The 26,326-nt window shown below is 39.1% G+C and overlaps 1 protein-coding gene, 1 long non-coding RNA gene and 1 pseudogene across 13 annotated transcripts in view; 2 read left to right on the plus strand and 1 right to left on the minus strand.

Annotated features, from left to right (window-relative positions):
• LUC7L3 (LUC7 like 3 pre-mRNA splicing factor) overlaps nt 1-19,826 on the minus strand; it is a 24,391-nt gene extending 4,565 nt beyond the window's left edge. For 9 of the 11 annotated variants that reach the window (XR_014238534.1, XM_082372618.1, XM_082372609.1 and 6 more), the window contains exons 1-9: nt 19,542-19,804; nt 8,869-8,935; nt 5,918-5,957; nt 5,289-5,433; nt 4,859-4,933; nt 3,458-3,562; nt 2,345-2,506; nt 1,668-1,951; nt 991-1,151 (exon numbers count right to left, since the gene is read on the minus strand). Coding sequence is in view for 10 of the 11 variants with exons in the window: in XM_082372618.1 (XP_082228744.1) it covers nt 991-1,151; nt 1,668-1,951; nt 2,345-2,506; nt 3,458-3,562; nt 4,859-4,933; nt 5,289-5,433; nt 5,918-5,957; nt 8,869-8,935; nt 19,542-19,640 (1,138 nt within the window). In the remaining variant the exon portion in view is untranslated. Of the gene's footprint in view, nt 1-990; nt 1,152-1,667; nt 1,952-2,344; nt 2,507-3,457; nt 3,563-4,858; nt 4,934-5,288; nt 5,434-5,917; nt 5,958-7,719; nt 7,778-8,444; nt 8,623-8,868; nt 8,936-19,541 lie in introns of those variants that run through there. The other 2 variants (XM_082372616.1, XM_082372617.1) reach the window with 2 other exon arrangements.
• LOC309618621 lies at nt 8,942-12,800 on the plus strand. The gene is made up of 2 exons (XR_014238564.1): nt 8,942-9,721; nt 9,760-12,800. It is a non-coding gene; the product is annotated as an uncharacterized lncRNA (long non-coding RNA).
• On the plus strand, nt 19,801-25,712 carry LOC309619395 (large ribosomal subunit protein eL15 pseudogene; annotated as a pseudogene). The gene is made up of 2 exons: nt 19,801-19,912; nt 23,808-25,712. The product of its transcript is annotated as a large ribosomal subunit protein eL15 pseudogene (transcript).
• Nucleotides 25,713-26,326: the final 614 nt, after the last annotated feature.

Here is a 26,326-nt window from a genome sequence, read left to right on the forward strand (position 1 = left end):
ACACACACACAAAAAAAAATCCATTGTTTGTGCTGCTAGTTTCCTAACTCAGTTAAACCCCACAAAAACTACAGACTAGTTTCATAAAAGAAAATAATGAGTATCACATACACGTCTAATATAATAAATTCAAACAGGAGCACACATATTATGTTGGTGATCAAACATGGACACAGATAGGCAGAACAGGATGGAACAAGCAGAGCCAAGAAAATCAGAAATAAGCCCTTTCTCTCATTCCTGAAAACCATGCAAAGCAGAATAGCCCAGTCAATACAAAATGACAGACGCACAAAGAATCTGAAGAAAATGCAGAAAAGGCGACCCTAATGATTAAAAGAATTATCGTTCAATGAAGGCTAAGTTGAAAGATGAGAATATCCTTGTGAAAACATGCCAAAGACAAAATGAAAAAGTCCATTAAGAGTGCACAGTGAACCAGCTACTGGAATGCCACAGAAAACCAAAGGAAAAAGTAGAGGGGACAGAGCATGTTGCTTCAATAAAAAACATGGTAAGACACATGTAAGGCATTCAACTACTACGAACTTAGAAGTACTGAGTTAAATGAATGCTGTACATGAGCACCAATGCAGTAATGTACATTTACTCTGCAAGACATATTATGGAACACTGCAGCAAGTACAAAAAAAAAAAAAAAAGTTGCCAATAACCAAGAATTCTACACCTTAATAAGCCTAAAAGGTAATGCAATACTTGGAAGAAACTAAATGATAAGCCTTCAAGTTATGAATTGAAGGATGTGACTTTAACATGTTCTAAGAAAACACCAGGCCAACTGTCATTCTCACAACTCAGAGCAGGAGGGGGGAGAATAATGCTTGTCTCCTACTGAATGGTATTCATCATAAGTGAAAATGAGTATAGCTTGAAGTGGAACTCTGCCTGTGTCTGAAGAAAAGTGAGTCGGTGGGGAGACAAGAAAGTGAAAACAGTCTCTTAATAAATTAAATTCTCATAAAAACTAACCTTTCTCCTTGGATTTTCTATCTTGTTCTCTGTCCCGACTTTTGCTCCTGTGCTTATATGACTTTCGATCTCGGCTTTTTGATCTTCTTCGATCCCGACTACGAGATCTATGCTTTCTTTCTGATCTATCATGGCTTCTGCTTCTTCGTCGATCTCTGCTTCTTAAATAATTTGAAACAAAAGGAAAGCAACTTCAGCTGATATTACAGTAAGAAAAAACCTTGAAGAATTACATACTGTTGAATAAATAACAAGATTAAAAGCAAAACTTACCCTTAAAGGCAAAAGAACAGAATCTACTATTAAAACATATTTACATTAGAAATCTTAAAAACTGAAAATTGAAAATCCTTCTAACTTCAATTTTTCAAATAGGTAGCCCTACCCAAAATAATTTGATTTAAATGTCTTCTCAGAATCAATGAGAAGAGAAGCACTTAAAAGACCATCCAGTACACTGATTTCCTAATAAGACTGCATCAAACCTCCCTTAGACTGCCTCAGAAATAGCAATGAAGTTGCCTCAAAGATGGATTCATTCAGATTCAATTCTCATAATCCGTCCTCATGCTTAATGAGACTTAAGAGAGTCAAGTACCAAGGAATATCACTAGTAATTACTACTGTTTATTGCACACTCACTATATGTCTGGCACTGTCTCATGTGTTCAATATACCTGCTTCGCCTTCTTTCTCTACTTCGTGATCTTTTGTGGTCCCGAGACCTGCTGCATCTTCGGTCAGAAGTTCGGCTTGAGTGCCGACTCCTTGATCGACTCCTCTTTCTTCTTTCTCTGTCTCGAGCCCTTTCTTTTTCTCTTTCTTCCTCTTCTCTTCGTCTTTTCCTCTCTCTTTCTTCCCTTTCTCTCTCCCTTTCTTTTTCTCTTTCTTCTCGTTCTTGTTTCTCCTTTTTTAAACGCTCATCACGATCAGGTTCTTCAGTTCTTTTTCTTAATTTTTCCTAAGGAAACAGAGTTTGATTTTTTTTTTTTAGAACTATATAAAGACACTGTCAAACAAGGGCTACCTAATGTGAAGCATTTTTAGACCAACTTATGGAATTTGATGCCCTAGAAGTGAAATGGAGAAATCTCAACACCATGTATGTACACAAGATATCTGACTAACCCTCAGGAATATTCTTTCTCCCAAATTCCTAGCACTACAGAGTAAAAAAAATAAAGCGCTTTGCTAATCTAATGAATAGCAGAACATTATAGGGATTATCGCTACCTCAAATAACACAGTCAGCAAAAATATCAACGAGAGGTTTATATCTCTATGTCATCAATTTTTAACCATACTAAAATAAAGTACTAGCTATAGGTAAAATACATGTTTATAAGAAACTTACTTTTAATTCTTCTACAGTAGCTTTAATTTTGGCATAGCCCATGTGCTGTTTTCCCATCAAATGGTCATCTACCCGGGACTGGGCATCTCCCACTATCAAAAAGGCTCCACACACTTCACAAACTTCCATTTGTTTTTCTTGGGCAGCAAAACTTTCAATTGTCTGAAATGATAAATCAGTTATTATAAGAATATCTGAGGAAGACAGAACAAACAAATCTCCCCAAAAGTACTTAACATTTAGAATAGATTTTTAATTTTGTCAACTGCTACTTTCCATTTCCCCAAAGCCATAATACTGAGCAGCAACTTTTAGAGAGAGGAAGTATGACAGCAGCAATCAACTTTCCACATCACCCAAGAAGTACTTAGACTCCATCCCTCAACTCCAACAAAGAAAAACCTACCTATACCACCTCAAAAAAGCTACCTATTTTAGTCTGAATTCATTTCTCGTTTGGTTCAACAGGTTAAAGATGTGGACTCCATATTAAAAATGTTTTTCAAAATCATTAAGGAATTGAACTCACTGAGTATAATCTGAACATATCCTTTTAATATTTGGGAACCAATGACCAATTATATTCTAGCATCAATATCCAAAACATGTATTTTGTATGTACAAATACATACACTGATACAAAACATTGTATCAAATACATTGATACAAAAACATGTATCAATATCCAAACATTATATTCTCTAACTGAAAGTTAAGAAAGTAGAAGGCATTATTAAGAGTATACCAATTCTGTACTAAGGTAAATACAAACTGAGTAATTTGTTCTAACAAAAAATAAATAAAACCCAGGCCCAAATGAATACTTATGATCTAAGGCACAGGTTGGCAAGCCAGCGGCTAGAGGCCTGTTTTTGTGAAGTTTTACTGGAACAAAGCCACATCCAATTGTTTATATATTGTTTAAAGCTGCTTTTGTAATATAAAGGCAGAGCTTTTATATTACAAATCTTGTGACCTGCAAACCTAAAATATTTACTATGTAGCCCTTTAAAATAAAGTTTGCTGACATTAGAAAATTGTTCTCAAATCAGAATAGATCCTAGTAATTCACAGTGAACAGCCTGGGTAAATCAAAATGAGGTTGCTACTCACCGAAGTTGTGGACCTAAGTAATTCTCTCTCTTCTTTTAACTGTTCAACTAATTTCATCATTCCCTGGGCTTCTTCTACTTTTCCTTCAGATCCTAATTCTTCAATCTAAGGGGAATTTAAAAAGCAGTCAGGATATCTTTCTAACCACACTATCCAAGTATTTTTCTTTTTACCCCCAGCTTCATTAGCATTTAGCGGTTGTTTTGGGTTTTTGTTTGGTTTTGTTTAGTGAAGCCTGCATTAATTATGTATACTTGACAGAACAGCAAATTTCTAAGGTGCACAATTTCATAAGGTTTGACTCCCATGAAATCAACACCACCATCTAGATAATAAACATATCCATCACCCCAAAGGTTTCCTCCTGCCTCTTTGTTGTATCTCCTCCCAAAGCAACCACTGATCTGCTTTATGTCACTATAGATTAGTTTGCATTTTCTAGCATTTTATTTAAATGGAACCACGCACTTTTTTTTCCTTCTGTAGGGCTCTGGCCTCTTTCACTCAACCTATTATCTTAAGATTCATCCACACTGTTACATGTAGTTAATTCCTTTTTATTACTGAGTAGTGTATCACACTGTATAGATCAGGGGTCCCCAACCCCCGGACCAATAGCGGTCCGTGGTCTATTAGGAACCTGGCCACACAGCAGGAGGTGAGCGGCAGGCGAGCGAGCAAAGCTTCATCTGTATTTACAGCTGCTCCCTACTGCTGACATTACCACCTGAGCTCCACCTTCTGTCAGCATTATGGTGAGCTGTATAATTATTTCATTATATCTTACAATGTAATAGTAATAGAAATAAACTGCACGATAAACGTAATGAGCTTGAATCATCCCGAAACCAACCCCCCACCCCCATCCGTGGAAAAACCTTCTTCCATGAAACTGGTCCCTGGTGCCAAAAAGGTTGGGGACCGCTGGTATAGATACATCACATTTTTTTTTATCCATTAACCTACTGACACACACATGAGTTCTTTCCAGGCTTGTTTGGGGTGTTATTTGCCTATTATGAATAAAGCCACTATAAACATTGGTATACAACTCTTTGTGTTAACATATGCTTTCATCTCTCTAGCAGTGGAATGGCTCGTGGTGCCTCTTTTAACTTTTTAAGAGAGAAACTTTTTTCCAAAGTGGCTGCACCATTTTACATACCCCAACAGTGTAAGATAGTTTGTTTGCCCAGCTCTCCACTAACACTTGATATGGTCAGTCTTTTTAATTTTAGCAATTCTAATAGGTGTTCAAAAAGCATCTCACTGTGGATTTGTATTTCCCTAATGTCTAATGACATTGAGCAACTTTACATGTATTTATTTGCCATCCTTATACCTTCTTTGGTTAAGTGTCTACTCCAAGTATTTTCTGACATTAATGCACACAATTCTCACCTGCTGCAGGAGTACATCGATTTTATCTGTTAGAACCTGAATTTTTTCTTCATTTTTGCCTGTTGGACCAGCTGCCTAATGAAGACAACAGAATGTATTATCAACAACTAAAATACAGAGATAGACATTCAAACTCTCACATACCATACCTAATATTTGTATTTAATAACTGAAATGCTGAATCACAAGGATAGTAACTCAATTACCTCAATTTTTGTTAATCAGCTGCATATTTTGTCAGTTATTGATATTTAAGATCAAAACCTTATGATTAGCAAAATCAATATTATATTTACTAATAAAGACTGAAATTCTAAAAGAATACAAAGTAATGAATGAACCTGAACACAAGTTTCAACACTAGGGAAGTCTATGGGTTTCCAGAGAACAAGGACACTTTACAAAGACTGTAAATTAATTTCATACTCACCCCAGATGACTGCTGGTTTTGAGATAATGCCAAACGAGCATGGCCTCGTCTAATTCTACGTTCTACTTCTGCAAGTAAGCTCTGTAAGTATCGCAGAAAATCTCTCTCATAGCCAACTTTCATAAAACGAGAACTCTTCTCATACCTAATAAAAATGAAAATAAACAAGCACTGTTTTCCTTCCAAATATTTATTGATTACAACTCTCATATTCTATCTTAACTAATCTCATGGACTACTGCATTTAGACTGAAGGCGTAAGGAATTCCCTGGCGGTCCAGTGGTTAGGCCTCTGTGCCTTCACTGCTGAGGGCCCGGGTTCAACCCCTGGTCAGGGAACTAAGATCCTGCAAGCCGTGAGGAGCCACCAAAAAATAATAATAAAAGAAAAAAAATAAAAAACAAATGTGATATAGAAAAAAAAGCTTAGGCTTATTCTTGGCATACAGTATGTACTCACATGGTGATACAACATTAAGCTGCATCACTTTCTACCACCCCCAACTAATGAACAGGACCTCTGTCCAACATTCATTTTAAACGAATTTCAATTATTTCTTCAATTCTTGTCCCCTTTAAACCAAATAATGATGGGGGGTGGGGGGATGACCCCCAAAAAGGTAACTTACTGTTTTCGCAGATTTTCATCATGAATTTTTTCACAAGGCCCTGAAAGAACAAGAAATATGAAGGTACAAATTATTGAAGTTAACTTTTCTCTTGCCAAAACAAAAGGAAGTTCTTTTTTAAAAAAGGAAAGAAGATCCATTTAATCACTGAGTAGTCTGTAGACACCTAAATTAAGCCTACTGAATCATGAAGCAACATACCCAAGTAAGCACATGAAAAGTGTTCTCCTTAGTCTTCAAGATGAGTATAACGCAGAACTACGTAAGAGAAGAAAAAAGAGGGAGTAGGAGGAATGAAAAAATTGTTCCTTACTGCCACCAAGAAAACTGGGATGAGGGTAGACCACTGGTCTGAACCACCAGCGACATTTGATTAATTTTGAGTCTCTGTGAATAGTACAAGACTAGCACCCTAGTCCTACCCCTTACCATCTCCAAAAGGCAACCAATTTTGACCCTTTCAGTTGTATCTTCTGGAATTTACCTCCATATTTCTAAATTTTATGCTTATTTTGCTTTTTCTTGGTTTATCTTAGGCATCAAAAATTTAAGTTAAATAAACATTCAGTGCTTATATTTTGATTATGCAAGTCCTACATTAACTGCTGAGTCAAACAAAAGGTGCATTATAATGACACTTTTGATACACTTACTGGAATTCTTTGTTTAGTCTTTTCTATGTCTCTATTTCCAAATTCTTCTCAAACACTTTAACTCAGCTATAAGAAACCATCTCAATACCAATCTCCTTCAAGATTCAAAATATATCAGCTAACCAGCTTTATTTCTTCCATGAGCTTTCTGTCCTGCTTCAACCTGGGCTGCTTTTTTTCTAAGCTCACTAATAGAGTTGTCATCCTTAGAAACTCCTTTTCTGGTCTGTACTGAAGTTTACTGGATCTCTCATTTCTCTCCTTCTTGGTTTATGCCCATGAGTTTCCAGAGAAAAGGTGGTAGATAAATTTGTTGAGACCGTCCATGTCTGAAAATGTCCTTTTTTTTCCACTCTCATATTTTCCTGTTTGGCTATATAGCCAACCTAGGTAAAAACATTTTTTCATTCAGAATCCTGAGGGTATTTCTCCAGTGTCTTCAAGCTTCCAGTGTCATACTGACAAATCTGAGGCCATCCTGATTGATAACCCTATGTGCCCCACCCTCACCCCTGGTGTTCTGGAATTTCACAACGGTGTGGATCTTTTTTCATTTGTTGTGCTGAGCTCTTGAAGGACTCACTCAATCTAGAGGGTAAAGTCCTTTAGTAATGCAATATTAAAATTTCCTCCCTTCTGTTTTCTCTATCTAGAACTCTTAATTAGCTATTAGAGGACTGGACTAATATAATTTTTTCAAATTTTAATTTTTTATTAACATTCCACAAATTTATTTTATCCTCAAAACTTTCCCCTGATTTTATTTCAGATTTCTCTAGTTCTAATTTCTAGGAACTCTTCTTAGTTTTCCAAAACTTCCCTTTTTATACAGCATCCTATTCCTCCTGATATGTTCTCTTATTTCTCTGAGGATACTAAATTTAGTTATGGCTTTAAAATTTTTTTTTCTTCTGTTTTCCCCCATTATCCACCATACTCCACTAAATTCTTTTTTTCTGTTGGTTTTGGTTAATCTTTTGTTTGAAGGTTTTCTTCAAATGTCTGACTGGTATTCCTTGGCTGGCAAAACACTTCCAAAATCTGACTTGAAGTTGGTATGCTCAGGCAGGGTTTGTCAACTAACAGGCTTTACCATAGGAAAATTGGGCAGCAAGACTTTCTTTTAGGAGATTCCCCAAGGGTCAGTACCTGTAGATCACTTCTCTGGAACTGTTCACTTTCTCTAAAGAATCCTCTTCTCTTCTGCCTGGGGAAAAAACATCTGGCTGTATCCTTCTAGGAACAGGGCAGAGGAAGGGAATGGGAAAACCTCACTATTGAGAATACAGACTCATTTAATCTCTTATAGTCTCATCTTTGTTCATTACTGCCCTGTCCTGTATCTCTACTCCCAATATCTAGATACATCCAGCCCTAATGTGCTCTTAATGTTTTAGGGCAAGCTGTTAATGTTTCTAGAATGATACTAGTTATGTACCATCCTTGGGAGAAGAAAATGATCAAATTTTTTTTTTGCACTTTGTGGTTCAAATGAACTAGAGTCTCCTTACCCCAATTTCTTCAGAACATAACCCCCTGGGGTCTCCTGGGCTGTAGGGGTGGGAGACAGAATCACCAGATGCACAGGTCTGACCACAGACTAGTGGTTCTCAACAGGGGGCAGTTTTCCCCCAGGGGTATCTGGCAATGCCTGGAGGCATTTTTGGTTGTCACAATTGGGAAATGTTACTGGCATCTACTGGGTGCAGGCCAAGGATGCTACTAAACATCCTACAATTCAAAGGACAGCCCCTCCCACCCCCGCAAACACAGAATTTTCCAGGTAAAACTGTCAAATGTCAAGGTTGAGAAACCCTGAACTAGACTAATCTCTGGTTTTCAGCCCCATGATTCAACTCTGCCTTCTATGGTACCTGATGCCTCCAAATCCTGAGCCTGTCCAGGGTTCTGCTGATCAAACTCTTGCTTCTGTTTAATATCCCCTTCTGCAGGCTTTTAGGGTACAGGTTTCTCTGCTATTCTTCCATCCACTTGTCATCTTCCAAAAATGTGCTGACATCTCTAATGTTATCTCGACTCTTCCATTTACACCTTTTTTGTTTTTAAATTTTCATTTTAGTGGAGGGGTTTCAGGAGGGAGTGGAAATAGATATGTATATTCAATTAAGCCACCACGTTTAATTAGACTGACATTTATTAATACATTCAAAAAACTAAACCAGGAAAGAAATTACTTTATCAACAAACCTTTAAGAGAAAACTTCTTTTCAAAATTATAAAGTATCAGTTTCTCTTTAATCATAAATCCGATAGAAGTTACACAGAATATTTACTTACCAAGATCAGAACGAGTGTTTGTGAACAATTCCGCAGGACAAAAACCACAGAGATAATATTTACAAACCTAGTGAAGAAAAACAAAGGTAATTTAACTTTTTGAAATTGTTCGGTTTTAGAACTATACCAGAAAAGGGTGCCAAATAACTATTTTCTCATTTCATGATCTTCATCTTTCAACCAAGTAAGTTTAAGAACAATTTCATTTGTTAAGCCATTTAGTTAGGTAAATTAATGACTTTCAGACTCCTGGATTTCAGTACAAGAAATGCAGGACTGACAGTTACCAGCATTTTCTATTTCTATAATTACTTCCTATTTCTATTACAGTATTAGAAATCACTGCCCTACTCCCAAGCAACAAAAAATATTGGATAAAGACATCCAGAAAGAAGATGACTTTTTATTTTTATTTAAAAACACACAAATAAAAAACACATTGTTCTTACTGTCTAACTTTGTTAAAGACCAGAACCAATTTACAGACTAAGATTTGGAAATCACTGCCTAAATTCCAAATAACACTTATTTAAAGCAATCTGGTTCAGTATTTTCACTTAAAGAGATCCTGTAACAGGCCCTAAGATGTAGTGGATATTTTCACACATGCCAGCACTTTACTGAGTGACTTCTATGGTATGAGGAAAAATTATTAACATGAAACCGACTTTTAATTCTCTCTCATTGGTACTTTTGTAACTCCTTCAGATATATTCCAAGACTGCTCTATCCTATGTTTAATTCTATAACACTGCAAACCAAAACCTGTTAAGCAAAATTCCAAAGTATCTCCCTTCATATAACCCTTCATTGTTATTGGGTAAATTTTCAATGTAAAACTATGATAGAAAAGGTCTGCTAAAAAAAAAAAAAAGAAAAAAAAAAGAAAAGGTCTGCTAAATTTAAGATTGGATGAGTTTTTTCGAGACACTTAGAACTGGATGTTAAATCTCAAATAGACTGTTTTTTGCTTCAAAGGTCAATTGTTTTATACTTGTCTGAAGCAATGTGGTTCCATAAGCTGTGTCCAGGAGAACTAAGGTCTTATAAAGAAAGGTCTCATAAAGAACAATGAGATTCAAAAATCATATCTAAACATATTTAGTTTTATATCAATATTATCTTGTTATATGTAGCCATGTGTCACAGTATCTTTATACCATTTCCTTTTCTTTAGAAGTTCTAACACTCGATTTTAAGTTATTAAAAAGGCTCTGTATGACCACAAATAACATGTTGGCGAGGATGTGGAGAAAGGGGAACCCTTGTACACTGTTGGGAGGAATGTAAATTGGTGCAGCCACTGTGGAAAAACCATATGGAAGTTCCTCAAAAAAGTAAAAATAGAACTACCATATATGATCCAACAATTCCACTCCAGGGTATATATCCAAAGAAAACGAAAACACTAATTCAAAATGATACATGCACCCCAATGTTCACAGAAGCATTATTTACAACAGCCAAGATATGGAAGCATCCTAAGTGTCCATCAACACATGAATGGATAAAGAAAATGTGGTATATATACACAACGGAACACTAATCAGCCATGAAAAAGAATGAAAATTTGCCATTTGCAACAACAAAGATGGACTTGGAGGGGATTATACTTAGTGAAATAAGCCAGACAGAGAAAGACAAATACTGTACGCATTTGTGGAATCTTAAAAAAAAAAAAGCAAGTTAGTGAATATAATAACAACAAAATAAAACAGACTCTGTGATATAGAGAACAAACAAATGCGGCAAGGGAAGAGGCAGGGGCAAAATGGAGGTAGTGTATTAAGAGGTACAGACTATGATGTATAAAATAAATAAGCTATAAAGATATATTGTACAGCACAGGGAATATAGCCAATATTTTACAGTAACTGTAAATAGAGTAAAATCTTTAAAAACTGTAAATCACTATGTTGTACACCCGAAACACATATAATATTGTAAATCAACTATACCTGAATTTTAAAAGGGCTCTATACGTGCAAATGGTTAATGTTTTAAAATGCTATATACTTTTCTAATTATTAAAAAGTCTGATTTGTTAAATTTTGCATCCACTTTAAGTGTATCAGCAAAATACCAATGCCAACATTCAGTTTAAGAATCTCTTTCAGGGGACTTCCCTGGTGGCACAGTGGTTAAAACTCCATGCTCCCAATGCAGGGAGCCCGGGTTCGATTCCCTGGTCAGGGAACTAGATCCTGCATGCATGCCGCAACTAAGAGTTTGCATGCCACAACTAAGCAGCAGGCGAGCCACAACTAAGGAGCCCGTGAGCCGCAACTAAGACCCAGCGCAACCAAATAATTAATTAATTTTTTTAAAAAAAGAATCTCTTTCATTTAGGGGAAGAAGGACAGAGACAAAGAGGGTATGCTACTTATCTTTCAGACTATTAACCCTGGTTCCAAGGGCCCAAAAATTATTTAACAAATTCCCCACAATTTTAATAGTTATATGAAATGGGTTAATAATAGTTATTACCAGCATTTACCATTATTTATAGCTACAAATTATATGGTTTTAATTATATTATTAAATTATATTAATTATATTATTTAATTTTAAAACTAAACTTGGTGTTCAGCCCCCGTAAGTATGAAAGTTTACTATTATTACTATCACTATGCATTTTACTTTCAAGTACATATGTAAATATAAGACTACTGTTCATTAAAACAAAAGGAATAAACATCTCTGTGGTCCCTCCTGACTCTTAAATATAACCAAATACAAACTTCAAGTATTTCTAGGAAGGAAATCTTTTTGGAAGTATTTCCAAATAGTACTTATTGAATCTTAGTTTTACTAACATTTATCACCAAAATCAAACTGACCTGGATCTGAACTGGGCTTTACCACATACTGTATGACTTAAGTTTTCTGTAAAAGTGGGGATGACTACTAACTTCAAGGTTTGTCATAAAATGTGTAATAAATTCTGTTTTTTAAAACTAAAATACCTCTGATTTTCAGAGCTATTTAAAGTTTTATTCTTAGGACTTCCCTGGTGGCACAGTGGTTAAGAATCTGCCTGCCAATGCAGGGGACATGGGTTCGATCCCTGGTCCAGAAAGATCCCACATACCGCGGAGCAACTAAGCCCATGCGCCACAACGACTGAGCCTGCGCTCTAGAACCCACGAGCCACAACTACTGAGCCTGCGTGCCACAACTACTGAAGCCTGTGCACTTAGAGCCCGTGCTCCGCAACAAGAGAAGCCACTGCAATGAGAAGCCCGTGCACCGCAACAAAGAGTAGCCCCCGCTCGCCGCAACTAGAGAAAGCCCACGCGCAGCAACGAAGACCCAACGCAGCCAAAAAAATTTTTTTAATTAAAAATAAATAAAGTTTTATTCTAAACTCTAAGCCTTATTTATATAGTTTTCCAAAACATAGTACATTCTAAGTGGTCAAAACTCTAAGTCTAAATATACTATGTCAGTTTTCCAATAAAATACATGAGTGAACACACTTAAATCTAATAAGTACTGTATGGAATTTTAATTTTAAATGGCATTCAATTTTAAAAAGTGGAAAATGGCACTTCAACAATCATTTAACACTATGTGCTAAAAACGATGCTTGAAGTATCAATACAAGACTCACTCCTCAAGAAGCTTGGTCTAGTAGCGACACAAAAACTAAAATGTACATGCATCACTAGAACAGACGGGAATTTAGTCAGGAATGTCAAGTGGTGAAGCTTGAACTGATTAAGTTCAGAAGTGGAATGACAAGACATTCTAGGCATAAGGAAACATGAAAAGACAGACATAGCACAGTATGAAATAGGCAAGTTGAAATAGGTATGCTTGGAGAGGCAACATACTGCAGAGTTTGAATCGTGGCCACCACTTTTCAACTGTGAAAAACTATAGGCTGTAACTCTGCCTCGTGTCCTCAATACAAAAAAAGGAGACAATAAGTATTTCACAGTGGGATTGTAAAACTTAAACTCTCCATTTAATGAATTGGGAGAAATAGGCAAATAAGTCTGGTTTTTAAATACTACCCATTACTTTATAAAATATGTCTTTAGGCACTATGTAGACCAAATAAGACATGCCAGCAGGTCTACCTATAATTTAGTCCAATCACTCCATCTGAGATGAGAAACTGAGATCAACCACATGACCTGCCCTGAAGGCATCTTACAAAATACAGATTAAAACCTATTTTCCTAATTCTTTTCTGTGTGCTCTTTCTACTCTCCAATTCTCCTTAAGATATTGTTGTAAAGAAATGGAACATCAACACGTTTGTTATTCTACCCAATAAACTCTAGCTACTTAGACTGCTTCTTTTAACCCTTCCCAGGGATTGAGGATGTTTAACTAAAAATATTGTCTTTTTTTTTTTAAATAAATTTATTTTATTTATTTATATATTTTTGGCTGCATTAAGCTAACACTAAAGACCAGAAGAGTTCAATCTCAACAGCATACTTTTCACTACCACTTAAGAGAATGCAGATACAACCAATCTTAGGAATCTGACTAGAAAATTTTAATTCCAAGTTTCCATCACATTAAACAAAGTCAAACTGTCAAAAATTAAAACAATATCTGAAAATAAAATTCAAATTCAAAATTCAAAAATATAAAAATCTGGCATTAGATACTTTGTTGGGAAAAGAAACATTCCAAACATTACTAGAGTTGTGGGACAATTTTGCAGCATCCATCAAAATGACTAAGTAAAATATGCATTTAACTTAAAAGTCATCATCTTTCTAGGAACCTATCCTACAAATGATTCAGCTACATGTACGAGAACGTTCATTGCAGATTGGTTGGTAATGGTAAAAGAATTTGACATAATCTACATATCCACCAGGAAATAGTTAAACTAAGATAGATTTTTTTTTTTTAATTTATTTTTGGCTGTGTTGGGTCTTCGTTGCTTAACGCGGGCTTTCTCTAGTTGCAGCGAGTGGGGGCTACTCTTAGTTGTGGTGCGCGGGCTTCTCATTGCAGTGGCTTCTCTTGTTGCAGAGCACGGGCTCTAGTCGCGCAGGTTTCAGTAGTTGCAACACACGGGCTCAGTAGTTGTGGCACACGGGCTCTAGAGCACAGGCTCAGTAGTTGGGGCACGTGGGCTTAGCTGCTCCGCGGCATGTGGGATCTTCCCAGACCAGGGCTCGAACCCGTGTCCCCTGCATTGGCAGGCAGATTCTTCCATGCGCCACCAGGGAAGCCCTAAGGTAGATTTACATGTACCAACGAGGAAAGATTCCACAGTATAAGTGAAAGTTCTTAAGTATATATTATAACTTATATAACATTACATTATTATATGACAACTTTCACTTATATATCTGTGCCTGTAAATTACTAGAAAACATCTGGAAACATACATACAAATTTTTAAGCTTTTCCAGGGGAATTTGGCAACAGGAAGGGGAGACAAGGTCAGACTTTCGCTGTTTACTTCTAATTTTAATCTTTTATAGTAAAGCAAGTTTACTTTTGTAAAAAATCATTTTAACAACTCTAAATCAGAGGGAACATAATAGTAAAATCAATTCCTAACAGTAATTAGTCATGGTTCACTCTCTTTTTTATTGCCTACACAAATTTCTTGTAAAATTTTAATCAATTTTCCACAGCAGCAGAGATAGTGAACATCTCTCTCCCACTAAGAAGCCTTCAATTATTTCCCAATGTCATTTAGTCCCAACTTTTAACAAGGCTTATAAAAAACATTCAAAACAAGGTTCCTGCTCATCTATCTACACACCTCCTTCCCCAACAACAAAAACAAGGGCTTCAGCTCTAATACTATTCACAATTTCTCAGGCCTAAGATTCTCTCCAGCCCCTAGTAACATCTGTCTTCTCTCCCTCAGGCTAACTCCTACGAATCCTTTAGGTCCCAGTATTTAAAGGCCACTTTAAGAGGCCTTCCCCAAGTACCCCAGTCTGGGTTAAGTGCCCCTTTCATGTGTGCTTTTCTAGACTTTCCCCCACTGTGCTACAAAAGCCCATTACTCATTCAAAACTGCTACCAAATGACAGTTCTCTCAGGGAAAGTGCTGCATCTATACTATTCTGTTGTACATACTATAAGAATGATACATTTTTGTGTCATTCAAAATAATTTGCATTATTTGTATCATTCAAAGTAATTACAGGAATTTCCTCAATTTACAAGAAATTATCAGAAAATTAAACACATTTCATAAAACAATGAAACACTGTATACTAACTTAAGCTACTTTCTCCCCTTGTGAAGAAATCAAGTCTAATGAGATACCAGGAATTCCGTGGAAGTCCAGTGGTTAGGACTCCGCGCTTTCACTGCTTGAGGGTCCAGATTCAATCCCTGGTCAGAGAACTAAGATCCCACAAGCTGCACGGTGCATCAGTAGAAAAAAAGTCTAATGAGACACACCGAGAGAGAGAGAAAGAGAGAAAGAGAGAGAGAGAGAGAGAGAGAGACACACACACGGTTTCCCAAAGGCAATCAAATATTAAGGAAATACCTTAATATTTTCAGTGTGATAATAATATTGTGGTTATTTATTTGTCGTGCCCCAAGGCATGCAGAACCTTAGTTCCCCAAAGGCAATCAAATATTAAGGAAATACCTTAATATTTTCAGTGTGATAATAATATTGTGGTTATTTATTTGTCGTGCCCCAAGGCATGCAGAACCTTAGTTCCCCAACCAGGGAGCGAACCTGTGCCCCCTGCACTGGGAGTGCAGTCTTAACCACAGGAACGCCAGGGAAGTCCCAGTCCTTATATTTTAGAGATAGATAATGATGTCTTTAAGGTTGAAATGATACAACTGCTTCAAAATAATGAAAGAGGTAGGACATACAGAGGAAATAATACTGGCCATCTGCTGATAATGTGTCTTACTGGGTATGGTTACATGCAGAGTTCATTCCACTATTCACTTCTATATGTGTTTTGGAGAGAAAAAAGTAAACAGCAGTTATACACACAACATATAGGCTGCTGGCAATTCCAAGAAGCCCAACACTTACTACGCACTACAGAGTGAGGCAAGAGATGTCTATACTTCTGACAGATAAAACATTTTGGTGACTATGAATTAAAACTGTCTAGTAAAATACTTCTAGATGCCATGCAGTATAATTACTCATTTTTTGCTTCCAATTTCCTTCTTAGATTCTGAATCCCTTTTTTAGATGTTAAAAGTCACAAGTAAAAATGTGGACAGTAACTTAACTGTTTTTTCTTTTCTAAACAACTTTCAGTGTCAGTGACGGTATCTGCTAACACTGTGAAGATTTTAGAAAAGAACATTTATTTCAATTCCCTTCATAAATTATTAGGCCTTCACTGAAAAGAGGGCACACTTGAATTTGATAAATTATGAACAAAGTCTCATTTTATATATTATTAGAATCAGAGTTAAGTCAACAGTTAATTTCACTTTTGGGGTGAGATCTACAATATAAAATCCTCAATTTGAACTACTAAGTTCCTTTTATATATATATAATAATAAAAGCTCCAGACCAAACTTTACAATTCCCTACAATCTCAACTCTTCAGATGACCAGAAGGCTACCAATGCTTCTCTATCAAACACTGAAATCTTTGCATGTGAACACTAACCAAAAGGTGCTCACACTAGGCAGTTTAAATCATATGCTTTCCTCATTACCCTGGTTGTTTAGGATTAACAAAGCAGAGCAAACTGCTTAATGCAAAAATACTAATAATCTCAAGGAAATGTAAAATATTAATCAATGAGGGAGGAGGGTGTGTCAATGAATCCTTGGAACAGTATTAAAGCTGATTTGACTTGAGTTGAAAACTACTTTAGTTGAACACTACTTTCTCTCAGATCCAAAGGTAACAATCTACAAAAGTTGGAAAGGCCTGTATAGTAAAACACTTTCCCTGATAGTGGTTACATACATACATCTTTACAAATAAATGAAAGGTCAGTAATTTGCATCACAGAAGTATCCTTCACTTAAAAATTAGTTTCCCCCAAGTGCTTCTAGCTCACAATTAAAAACCTAGTATTGGGCTTCCCTGGTGGCGCAGTGGTTAAGAATCTGTCTGCCAATGCAGGGAACACGGGTTCAATCCCTGGCCTGGTAAGATCCCACATGCCGCAGAGCAACTAAGCCCGTGCACCACAACTATTGAGCCTGCGAGCCACAACTACTGAAACCTGCCCACCTAGAGCCCGTGCTCCGCAACAAGAGAAGCCACAACAATGAGAAGCCCATGCACTGCAACCAAGGGTAGCCCCCGTTCACTGCAACTAGAGAAAGCCCGTGCACAGCAACGAATACCCAACACAGCCAAAAATAAAAATAAATAAATTTATTAAAACAAACAAAAAAACCTAGTATTGACACTAAGGAGGTGGGTCAGGAAGCAGTAGTTAATGAGCTTTAGTATGCGTAAAGATGCCATTTTAAAAAATGCAGATTTCTGGGGCCTTCACGTAGACCTATCAGAATGGGGGGGGCGCCTGAGAAGTACAGATATCTGCATTTAAAACAAATTCCACAGATCAGTCTGATGCAGACATCTAGGAATTACTTTTAATACTAATGTAAAGCTTCCATTTCATTGTTAAACAAAAGGACCCCACCCAGCTGAAATGGCTTTCTGCATCTAGTACAAGTGTGGCCAAGAAAAATTTCCAGATAGAATAGGAATGCAAAAATATTTTGCGGAATTCCCTGGTGGTCCAGTGGTTAGGACTCCACGCTTTCACTGACTACGGCTTGCGTTTGATCCCTGGTCAGGGACTAAGATCCCACAAGCCTCGAGGCGTGGGCAAAAAAAAAAAAAAATTGAAATATCAGGTTACAGTGATGGTGAAACCCTTACAGTACATACTGGGGTTGTCCATTCCTCCAGGACTTTAGCACTAACAGCCAACAACATACACAAATGACCTGGAAGTGATGCCACGAGCTTCCCCAGCTTTATAAAACTCTATAGTAATTCCTGCTTATTCAGAAGACGCCACATGCTGGTCTACAACAACCTTTCCTTGCAGACAAGAATCTGAAACACCAGCAATTGACTTTTTCAAATCCCTGAATCTAGAATGAAGTGTAATCTGTCATTAAAGGCATAAAATATTTTGACAACAGCACCAAAAGTTTAAATCAGTGAGAAGCACTAAAACTGAAAGGAAAACAGATTTATTGTAACTAAGATGACATAAAACTTAAGTTGCTTTTCTGACAGCCTCATTGCTTATGTTATAAACCCAGCACATGTAATGCAATGTGGCAATAAAATACCACCAGGAAAAAAAGTTTCTCCACAACACTTGTTCAAAACCAATTAGGCACAGGCATAGGCTGCTCCAGTTGATAAGCAGGCAATCAAAAGCAATTTTCCCTCTGTAATTCAAAATAGATAAATGTCCTATTTGCCCATCAAGTGAATCATGATGTTCATTTTTTTCTTTTTGCAAAGCTTAGATTACTGAGTGAAGTGGTAAAAGAAAAAGTTACTTCACTGTGACAAAGAAATGCCTAGAAAAGAAAGAATCAAGGCAAAAAACACAGTTACTCTATAAATTCTACCACAACACTTCATACTACTGTGGAATCAGGCAGCGCCTCACAACTTTAGTCAAACGCTTATTTTTTAAGGTACTGAAAGGACTCGTCTAGCACCAACTTGTTTTCCCGCATTGCAAGAGAAATTTTATTCTGACCAAAGCCTATGTTTAAAATGAGTAAGCAACTTTAAAAAAAAGGCATATTTGTTTATTCCTTCATATTTTGATTAGTAACTGCCTGTAAATTATCTTGTTTGATTACAACCGCATGTAAAATTAAATTCTTCATCTATTCTTCAGGTAAGACCTAAAATAAACGTTACACATCGTGTTCAAAACACTAGATAAACATCAGGGTATTTGCAGAGAGCCAGTTTCATAGAACTGTGGAAAGTGAACAAGACCACAAAGATTAGGTTTAGTATCGCCATTTAACTTGCCAAAAGACCCTGGGTGAGCCTCTCAAGTCTCATCTGTGAAACTGGGTTTATAATTATTTACCCTTACAGGGTTAAGAGACTCAAATGAGTTTCATGTGAAGAAAATGCCTTGACAATTATCTACATGAATGGCTTACTAGACCGTACTGCTATCAAACAATATTTGTAAATCACGGTGAACCCTACCAAGTTATGACCTCTTTTAAAATTTTATTTCCCCATATAAGCGTCGAAACTGAACCATTACTGAAATAATATACTGTCACGATTTTTACCACTAATGCTGGCCATAAATTTCAGTCTAAATACGTCGCTCAGCCCAAATAACGGTAGAAATTTGCCCTTTCCCTTATTTCACAATGAAGTGAAAACTACAGAGCCTCTAGATGTAAAAAAAAAAAAAAAAAAAAAAAAAATTCCTTCCTTTCCCGCCTTTCCCTGCCTGATTAAGGTGCTTTTCAATTCTGCCAAGGGTCTTTTTGACTTCCTTGATGCTTAAACAACAACAACAAATCATCCCTTATCCTAGGATCCAGGAGGACTCCTCCCTCCCGGGCTATCCTCCCGGCTCCCTCCGGCCACGGGGTCAGACACTTGACCCCGGGGCGGCCCGGGCCCCAAACCGCGCCGCGGCCCCGGCGGGCCCCAGTCCGTTCCACTCCCCTCCCCCACGGCGCCCGGGCACAGGCCCAAGGCCCGCGGGACTTACGCTCTCGTGGTCCCACCGCACGTTGCTGCGCTTCTCATCCGGGGCGAGGTTTCGGTCCCGGCCCATTAACTCATCCAACAACTGCGCGGCCGAAATCATGGTGCTTTCCTCGGGCGACTGCTCCCACCAGCCCTGGCACCCACCAAAGAAAACGCCAGCGACACAGTCGCCAAGCTCTCCAGCCCGCTCCCGGCCTAAAATCCTCCGCTAAACAGGAACCGATAAGACAAAATGGCCGCCGCGCGGACGCCTTCCCAACATGCCGTGCGCGCGCGTGCGCCCACGAGGACACGCCCAGGCCTGGGAGGCGAGGGCGGGCCGCTTCCGACGGCCCGCGGGCGGGGCCTGCCGAGGCCTGAACTCCGCCCTTGGTGGGCGGCACCGCCTCATTCCGCGCCAAGCGAAACCGTAGGCTACTGAGCGTGGTAACGCGTGCTGCTTCCTTTCGTAGGCTCCGTTAGTCCCGCGCTCTTTCACGGAAATAGAAACATACGTCTTGAAGCTTTAACACCGCTCCGAAATGGAGAAAAGGGTAGCGTATCCTTTTGTACCACGCGGTGCTCTCGGTGCCATCTTGCAGTGGAGGAAACTGAAGATCAGCGCTCGTTCCGTGTTCTGACTCCTTTCTCCTAGTCTCTGCGCTTGCCGCCTCTTCTCCCTGACTTGGTCCTCCCACCCCGACTTCCCTGATTCACAAGGTGGAAAATCAAGGCAGGAGGAGATAAGGCGGTTTCTTTTTACGCGGAGTATGGGGAGGAGTTTGCCTCCCAGTCTGGAATTTTTTTAAATTATTGATTCATTTACTGAACAAATATCTGAGTACTTATCATGTACCAGATACACTCTTGAAGCTAAGCTCTGAACCTTTCAGACACGGTCTTTGCTCCCACAGACCTTGAGGATTAGTGAGAGAGACAGTCACTAAATAAATAAATATATCAATATAAATTGTAATAAGTACTCTAGCACCTTTAACTGTACGGACTCTAAAGACAGATCGCCCGGGTTGGTAATCCCAGCTCTGCCATTCTGCCTTCCTTTCCCCATCTGTAAAATGGGGCTTATAGTAATAATGGTCCCCTAAACACATAAGATGTTGCTGTGAAGATAACACAGGTAAGGCATGTAGAACAGGGCCAACACATTTTAAGTTTAATCATTAGCTATTATGATAATGAAGAGGAGAAAGTAGGGTTCTGTCAAAGAGTAAGAGAGGTCTCTCCGTGGAAATGACCTAAGGCCTAAAAGATGACGGCTCTCCAGCCAAGCAAAGTGGACAGAAAAGAATTCAAAGCAGAGAGAGAGCAGCATATACCAAGGTCATTTCATTATATGAAACGATGTTCATCATTATTTTAAATAAACCTAAAACTGTCAGGATACTCATTAAGTGGCCTGAAGATGGCAAACATTTGAGAGATGCTGCTTTAAAGGGGTAGAGAAGGAACCATAGGATACTGTGAAAGGGAATCCAAAGATGTAAGAGGAAAGTCTGAAGAGTATAGAGTCAGGGAAGATCAAACAAACAAACAAACAAACAAAGATAGAGAAACTGTTTCAACAAGGTGAAAGTGGGCTTCCCTGGTGGCGCACTGGTTAAGAATCCACCTGCCAATGCAGGGGACATGGATTCGAGCCCTGGTCCGGGAAGATCCTACATGCTGCGGAGCAACTAAGCCTGTGCGCCACAACTACTGAGCCTGTGCTCTAGAGCCCACGAGCCGCAGCTACTGAGCCCACGTGCCACAACTACTGAAGCCCACGTGCCACAACTACTGAAGCCCACGTGCCACAACTACTGAAGCCCACGTGCCACAACTACTGAAGCCCACGCGCCTAGAGCCCGTGCTCCGCAACAGGAGAAGCCACCTACTCACCGCAAATGGAGGAAGCCCGCACACAGTAACGAACACCCAATGCAGCCAAAGATAAATAAATATTTTTTTAAAAAAGGTGAAAGTAACCAACATTGTAGAAAACTGCTGAAGGTCTGGCATGAGAAGACTGAAAAGGATCCACTGGATCCGCAGTTGGAAGTCAGACTGAAATGGATTGAAGAATGAAGGAAAAATGAGGGAGTAGAATGGCAGGTGGACAACTCATTTTAAGAAGTGAATTAGCGAGATAGGGGAAGAACTGAAAGGAGGTATGGGTCCAGGGAGGCTTTTTTAAGATGGGAAATTAGAATATGTTTAGTGTTGGAGAAGGTAGAAGATAAAAGAAGAGAATAGCTAAAGTTCCAAATTCTTAAGAAGGGAAGGTGATGGTTTAGGCTCCAGGGCATATTGGCCTTTCCTAGAAAAAAGGACCTTTTCTCCACTGAAACAAGAGAAGAAAAAAGATAGAAATCAGTTTGTAGATGCAGCAGTGAGATGAGGGAGTTTTCAGCTGATGGTTGCTGTTTTCTCAATGAAGCATTTTTTGAAGGTTCACCACTGCCACGACCACCAAAAAGGAAAAAAAAAGAAGTACATATCTTGAACTACAAACAGGACTTATAAAACCTGAGTGCAAAGTTACAGTTTCTGTTCACTAAAACTTTTTTTTTTTTTTTTTTCTGCATACATCACGCAGCTTGCAGGATCTTAGTTCTCTGACCAAGGATTGAACCCAGGCCACGGCAGTGAAAGCGCCGAGTCCTTACCACTGGACCACCAGGGAATTCCCTAAAACTTTTTAATCTAATTCCCTCATTCATTCCACAAACTTTAATGGCGCATGTACTTTGTGCCAGGAACTGGGTTAGTGGCCGGGAACACAGATAGATGTATACGACCTGGTTCTCAGGGAGCTCCTGAACCATGGAAGACAAAAATGTAACAATAACTTGAAATGAAATAAAAGGAAAATACTGTCCTTTGGATCTCAGAGGCAAGAGCTCCTACCCAGTCCCACACTAGGCTCTTTATGGCTCTCTTTTTCATAGATTCTGAGGCCAGACACAGTTCAGTGTGTATTACCACTGCAGATAATGAATTCATTCATTTATCCTTTTCATTAATTCAACCAGTGCCAGCATCATCTGCTGGGCATCAGGGATTCAGACATAAAAGTAGTCTTTTGTTTTTTTGGCCGTGCCCCCGGGGGTATGTGGGATCTTAGTTCCCTGACCAGGGGATCAAACCCGTGCCCCCTGCGGTGGAAGCTCAGAGTCCTAACCACTGGATGGCCAGGGAATTCCCAAAAGTAGCCTTTATGAACAAATCACAATGCCCAGTTTACAGATAACTTTTATAGATTATATGAGTTGGTTATTTTCTGATGCTGAGATGGAAAACAACCTTATCAGTCAGTGGTCTCCAGACCCCGTTCCATGTATGTTACTAATGCAAAGTGTCATGGACTGAACTGTGTGCCCCACCACGCACACACACAAATTCATATGTTCAAATTCTCAGAATCCACGGTAGGATCTCACAATGTAATTACATTTGGAAATAGAGCCTTTAAAGAGGTAATAAATTTAAAATGCGCCCCAATACAATCTGACCGGTATCCTTATAAGAAGAGGAAATTTGGAAACGCCAGGTAGGCACACAGGGGAAAGGCCATGTGAGGACACAGTGAGAAGGCAGCCATCCACAAGCCAAGGAGAGAGGCCTCAGGAGAAACCAAACCTACTGACACCTTGATCTTGGACTTTTAGCCTCCAGAACTGTGAGAGAATAAATTTCTGTTGTTTAAAGCCACAAATCTGTGGTACTTTGTATGGCAGCTCTGGTGAACAAATATAGAAATGAAGCCACAGTTACTACTGCTTCCCAGCCTTCAGCGTGGCCCCCATGACTCCATCCTCCATCTGCTTTGCTGCCTCCGTCATCTTTCTAAATGTAAATCCAGTTGTGTCTCTTCCCTGCTCAAAACCCCTCAATGGTTCCCCATCTAAAATTTAAACACCACAAGGCCATCCATGATCGGACCTGCTTCTCCAGCTTTTTGCTACTGCTCCCCCCACACCTTGAACACCCCTTCTTCCTATGACATCACACCACGTTACACTGCTCCAGACATGGAATGCTCTTTCCTCACCCCAGAAACGTCTACCCATCTTTCTCAGCTCACAGCCCAAGCATCACCAGCTCTGTAAAGCCAACCTGGACCCTCATTCTCTGCCTGCCACACACAACTCATCATCTCTTGTGCCACCATTTTACCTTGTACATTTTGGGGTTTGTCACACGATACTGCAAATATCAGTCTTTTTCTTTAAAATGAAAGTTCTCCCTTTCAGTCTGGTGGCAGCCATCAGTTTATCTCAAAGGTAAGCCAAAATAGGCACTTACGAGTACATCCAGGAGCTGTGGAGGAAGAAGCAGTCTGATGTAATGCGCTTTCTTCTCAAGGTGTGCTTTTGGCAGTACTGCCAGCTCTCTGCACTCCACAGGGCCCTCCACCCCACCCAGCCTGATAAAGCACGCAGACTGGGATACAAGGCCAAGCAAGGTTATGTCACATATCAGATTTCTGTGAGCTGTGCTGGCTGCAAATGCCCAGTTCCTAAGGGTGCCAGCTATGGCAAGCCTAATTATCATGGTGTTAAACGGCTAAAGTTTGCTTGAAACCTTCAGTCTATTGTGGAGGAGTGAGCTGGGTGCCACCATGTGGCTCTGAGAGTCCTGGATTCTCACTGGGTTGGTGAAAATTCTACACACAAATTCTTTGAGGTTATCCTCATTGATCCATTCCATAAATCTACCAGAAGAAATCCTGACACCTAGTGGATCACCAGTCCAGTCCACAAGTACAGGTAGATGTGAGGGCTGACACTGGCAGGTTGAAAGAGCTATAGCCTTGGAAAGGGCCACGAGTTACGCCACACCGCTGGTGGTTCTCACCATGCAGCTTGGAGATGGCACAGTACTCTCCAGCTCCACTGTTACTGCTAATATAAGTAATGTTTGTGGGCTTCCCTGGTGGCACAGTGGTTAAGAATCCGCCTGCCAATGCAAGGAACACGGGTTTCGAGCCCTGGACCGGGAAGATCCCACGTGCCACGGAGTAACTAAGCCCTGCGCCACAACTACTGATCCTGTGCTCTAGAGCCCACGAGCCACAACTACTGAGCCCACGTGCCACAACTACTGAAGCCTGCATGCCTAGAGCCCATGCTCCACAACAAGAGAAGCCACCGCAATGAGAAGCCCGCGCACCGCAACAAAGAGTAGCCCCTGCTCGCCTCAACCAGAGAAAAGCCCGCATTCAGCAACGAAGACCCAACACAGCCAAAAATAAAATTAAAAAAAAAAAAGTAATGTTTTTGAAATTCTTACCTAATAAACTAGGATATTCATGTCTAAAAAGTGTTTTTTAATTTGTCTGTTAAAACTAGCTGTCTACAGATTGTTTCATGAATGCGTTGTCAAATTATGAAAGCTAAAGTGCAATAATGTTTAAATACTATAAGTGATGGTATATCTTGTTTCTAATAAGAAAAATACTTTTGTCTTTGCTTTATCCTTTTAGGAAGTTTATACGTCAGTGTTTAAAATACTGTTTTGTACAATAGGTGTAAAATACATTCTGTAGAAGAGGAGTGCAGAAACTAGCTATGCACATGTTGGTGCGTGTGATGAAACCTACAGCTTTACTGGAGTGATGCAGTGCTCTGCTGGGTTACTCTCCAGTGGCTGTTTTATGGAGTTTGGCAAGGATAGACTTTTTTTTTTTTAATTAATTAATTAATTTATTTTGGGCTGCATTGGGTCTTCGTTGCTGCGCATGGGCTTTCTCTAGTTGCGGCGAGCGGGGGCTACTCTTTGGTGCAGTGCGTGGGCTTCTCATTGCAGTGGCTTCTCTTGTTGCAGAGCACGGGCTCTAGCTGCGCGGGCTTCAGTAGTTGTGGCACGCCAGCTCTAGAGTGCAGGCTCAGTAGCTGTGGCACACAGGCTTAGTTGCTCGGCAGCATGTGGGATCTTCCTGGACCAGGGCTCAAACCTGTGTCCCCTGCATTGGCATGCAGATTCTTAACCACTGTGCCACCAGGAAAGCCCAAGGACAAATTTTTAAAATTGGATTTTGCTTGGAAATGTGAAGGATGTCCTAATCCTCTGTCATGATCATATGCAGAAAAGTAATGAAAGTTGACTAGGGCCTACATTTTTAGATTTAATCTAATATTCCATATCTGTGACTGCTGCTTCCGAAAGGAGAAAAGTTTAAAAGAATGCCACCATTTTTAAGAGAATTGAATAAACATGTTGCAAGAGGATTCTCTTACAAAAGAAACAAATCCTGGTTAATCTAAACAAAATTGCCTTGGTCTCCACAGTACCACTGAAGTTCACTTAAAAGGCAGAGGCTCCTGACTCAATCCCATGACTCCATGGGATCTGTAGAATACTGAATTTCATGCAAAATAGTAATGGTATTTATACTGGCATATACTGAAACTGATGGAAATTGAACATCAGGTAAATGAGAAGGGAATTATAAACCTTAAGGTTTGTAAGCTAGTAACACTAGGATTGGGAAATTGATGGTCATCAGATACCTTTCAAGTGTGGGAGGATAGAAAAAGTCAGCTTTGATCAAAATTGTAAATACTTTATCTGTAGTGCTAGTTTGTGACCATTTTACCTTTGGCTAAAAAATAAGGTTGTCTTTATTTAAAAGTAACATCATTGCTCAGTCTAACAAGTGTTAAAAGTCATCTTGGGTCAACCCAATTTATCCATTCCCATAAGGCTACTGAGAAAAGTCATGTAGTTGCTGTTAATACAAGTTCATGGTTTCCAATTTAACTACATTATTTTTTTCATTCCTGCTCAAACTACCCTCAAAATCCT

This window comes from Balaenoptera borealis, assembly GCF_965194805.1.
Source record: "Balaenoptera borealis genome assembly, chromosome: 20".
In the NCBI taxonomy this organism is placed as follows: Eukaryota; Metazoa; Chordata; class Mammalia; order Artiodactyla; family Balaenopteridae; genus Balaenoptera; species Balaenoptera borealis.